We start from the raw sequence: 2,808 nt of genomic DNA on the forward strand, positions 1-2,808 counted from the left end.
TGTATAATGATGCACAATAATTCAACGCGTTAGTTATAAACTATACTCAAAGAAACACTTTATATTACCAACTTATGTGCACATCATAAAAATTCATTTGTATCCACATCAGAAATACAAAAATATATATAAGAAGACACAAATTCCAGAACAGAAAATCATTTAAAAATAGTACAAGTAGGACTGCGGCTGCAAAAATTAAGATATGGCCAAAACAATAAAAATTTCCTAGAAAATAAACAAATTCTAATTTTAGTGTATTTTATATGTACTATCTCTCTTGCCCTAACTGCTGCATTTGTGGTGTTTTAATACCATGACTTATGATTCTGCCAGCTCAAATTGAATTTCGTGACCTAACTACATTGAACCTTCCTCCCATACTATTATTAATATTATTGTTCACTCTTTAATAATAGTCTTATAATATTCTTACCCACTATAATACATATATAGAAGTGCGTACATATGTATAACAATATAAGAAAAAACAATAGTGGTTAAAATTCGTAAATGATCCAGTGATTGTCACCCACTAAATTTCCACTTTCTTTGTTTTTCTTGTAACAGACTAAATATATATACACATTAATGAGTTTAGGGATTTTTTGTTTTTTTTTTTTTTTCAAGAAAAAATTAAGTGAAGTGCGAATATCACCATTCATTTGTAAATTCGGAATACACATAAATTGCTTGCAAAACATATATTAAATTTACACCTTAGTGTTTGAATCCATGTTTGAACGCATCCTGAAAATTTTCTACAAAACTTAAATCAAGTTTCAACAAATTTATTTTAAATTTTCATATATGTTTTATATGTTGAAATTTAAAATAAATATGACAAAATATGTTTGAACTATATTGGAATGACTTTACAACATTATTAATTTTAGTTTATATGTACTTAAATTATATTTTAACAATTTTTTTTGTGTTTAAAACTATTTTAAAATATAAAATAAATATGTTAAAACATAATTTAAAACCTTCTTTGTTGGATCATAATGTTTATGTACGAATTGTTTTGTGTATGTTACCATCCATATATAGAACAATTTCCCAATCAACTACATTAGTGGGTTCAACTCTTAATTGGGAAAGTGGGGACACACAAGGCAAGTCACGTCAATTCCTGCAACGACAAAGGTTATTTTGGGAATAAATGGGGTCATTTATGCCACGTCATAGAGTACCAAGCTGTCATTGGCTTCCGTTAGGACTGACATTCCTTTATAAGCCTCTCTCTCCTATTCGTTTCTCTTCATCTTCAAGCCTTGGCATCTTCCTCTCTCACTAATCCCTTCCTCTCTCTCTCTCTCTCAAAACACCTAAACCTCTGGTTTTCTCTGCGCATCATTCTCTTTCTCTCTACCCTCCCCTTCCTCACTACTTGCATTTACATATATTTTTATATATACAGAAACGTATATATATATAGAAGAAATGTATAATTGGGAGAAATCAACGAGAGAAGAAAGAATGAGAAGAAATGCGAGAAATCCGTCTTTCTCTTCGACTCTTCTCGACGAGATCTACCGTTCAATCGACGGTGGACTCGAAAAGCATGAGGAATTCAAAATCAACAGAGAAAGAACGGCGAAGAAACAGAGCAACAATGGTGCTTTTGTGAAAGCAAATACTGGTAATGTCGAAGACGAAGAGACGGCGACCCTCCGGCGAGCATGTCTGATTGATAAATTGATTGAGAAGAAGGTCAACGAGAAGGTTTCGGCTCGGAGACGAGAAACATCGCCGGAGCTGGACAGAAAATCACCGCACGTTGATAACGATCCTCTGTTCTTCAGCTCTTCTTCGAGTTCTTCGGATTCGAGTTTCGGAGGTTTCTCCTCCTCCGAAACCGAATCCTTCCCCGCGCCGAAGTTGAAGACCTCTTGTTTTCGCGCGGCGATGCCGAAACAAGTGAAAACAACTGTATCTGCCCCGTCGGGGAAATCCTCTTCCGACGATCATCATCATCAGCGAAACAATGAAGAACTGAAAAGTGAAGAAGGTTTGAATAATTTGAAATTGAGAGCTTTAAAGATTTACAGCAATCTGAAGAAGGCGAAACAGCCGATCTCACCGGGAGGTCGGCTGGCTACCTTTATGAACTCTCTGTTCACGAATGGAAATGCGAAGAAGAAGACGGATAGTCCGAGATCAATCGGAGTCGATGACGAATCAAAAGCCACACCACCATCTACATGTTCATCGGCTTCTTCATTTTCTAGGTCTTGTTTGAGCAAAACTTCTCTCAATTCGGGAGAGAAGTTCAACAATGGCGTGAAGAGGACGGTCCGATTCAATCCGGTGAGTGTGATTGTGGACGAAGATAGTCGTCCGTGTGGCCACAAATGCATCTACAAAAATGATGATTCTCGGAAGTTTGGGACATCGTTGCCGTTGCGAACCAAAGGAAGGAAATTGGAAGAAATTGAAAGTGATTTCGTAAAATGCTATCAGAATCAGAAGAAGAAGGAGTTGGTGCTCAAAAATGGCCGAAGAAATGGCAACGATTACGACGAGGAGGATGATGTATTTAGTGATTCGAGCTCGGACTTATTCGAGATTGATCACTTGGCACTAGTGGGAAGGAATAGGTACTGCGAAGAACTTCCGGTATATGAAACAACTCATCTTTATACCAATCGTGCCATCGCTAATGGCTTGATTCGTTAGGTGTTATTATAATACAAGTATTAGTATATTTTGGTATGAAATAGTGCTTCGATTTTGAACTTCTTGTATAGTGATACATATTGGTGATGTCATGTAACAGAAATATTTGAATTAAAACATGGTTGA

General features: G+C 36.0%; 1 protein-coding gene across 1 annotated transcript; it reads left to right on the plus strand.

Moving 5' to 3' along the window:
• The first annotated feature begins 1,287 nt into the window (after positions 1-1,287).
• On the plus strand, positions 1,288-2,808 carry LOC132310430 (protein BIG GRAIN 1-like B). Its single transcript, XM_059808601.1, has one exon. The coding sequence runs from the start codon at positions 1,447-1,449 to the stop codon at positions 2,680-2,682; it is 1,236 nt and encodes a 411-aa protein (XP_059664584.1). The 5' UTR covers positions 1,288-1,446; the 3' UTR covers positions 2,683-2,808.

This window comes from Cornus florida, unplaced genomic scaffold (genome assembly GCF_030987335.1).
Source record: "Cornus florida cultivar Cherokee Brave unplaced genomic scaffold, ASM3098733v1 CherokeeBrave_3.0.0_Hap2_Chr05, whole genome shotgun sequence".
Lineage (NCBI taxonomy): Eukaryota > Viridiplantae > Streptophyta > Magnoliopsida > Cornales > Cornaceae > Cornus > Cornus florida.

Coding starts and splice junctions, on each gene's coding strand:
- LOC132310430 (XM_059808601.1), top strand. CDS start 1,447: ATGTATAATTGGGAGAAATCAACGAGAGAAGAAAGAATGAGAAGAAAT.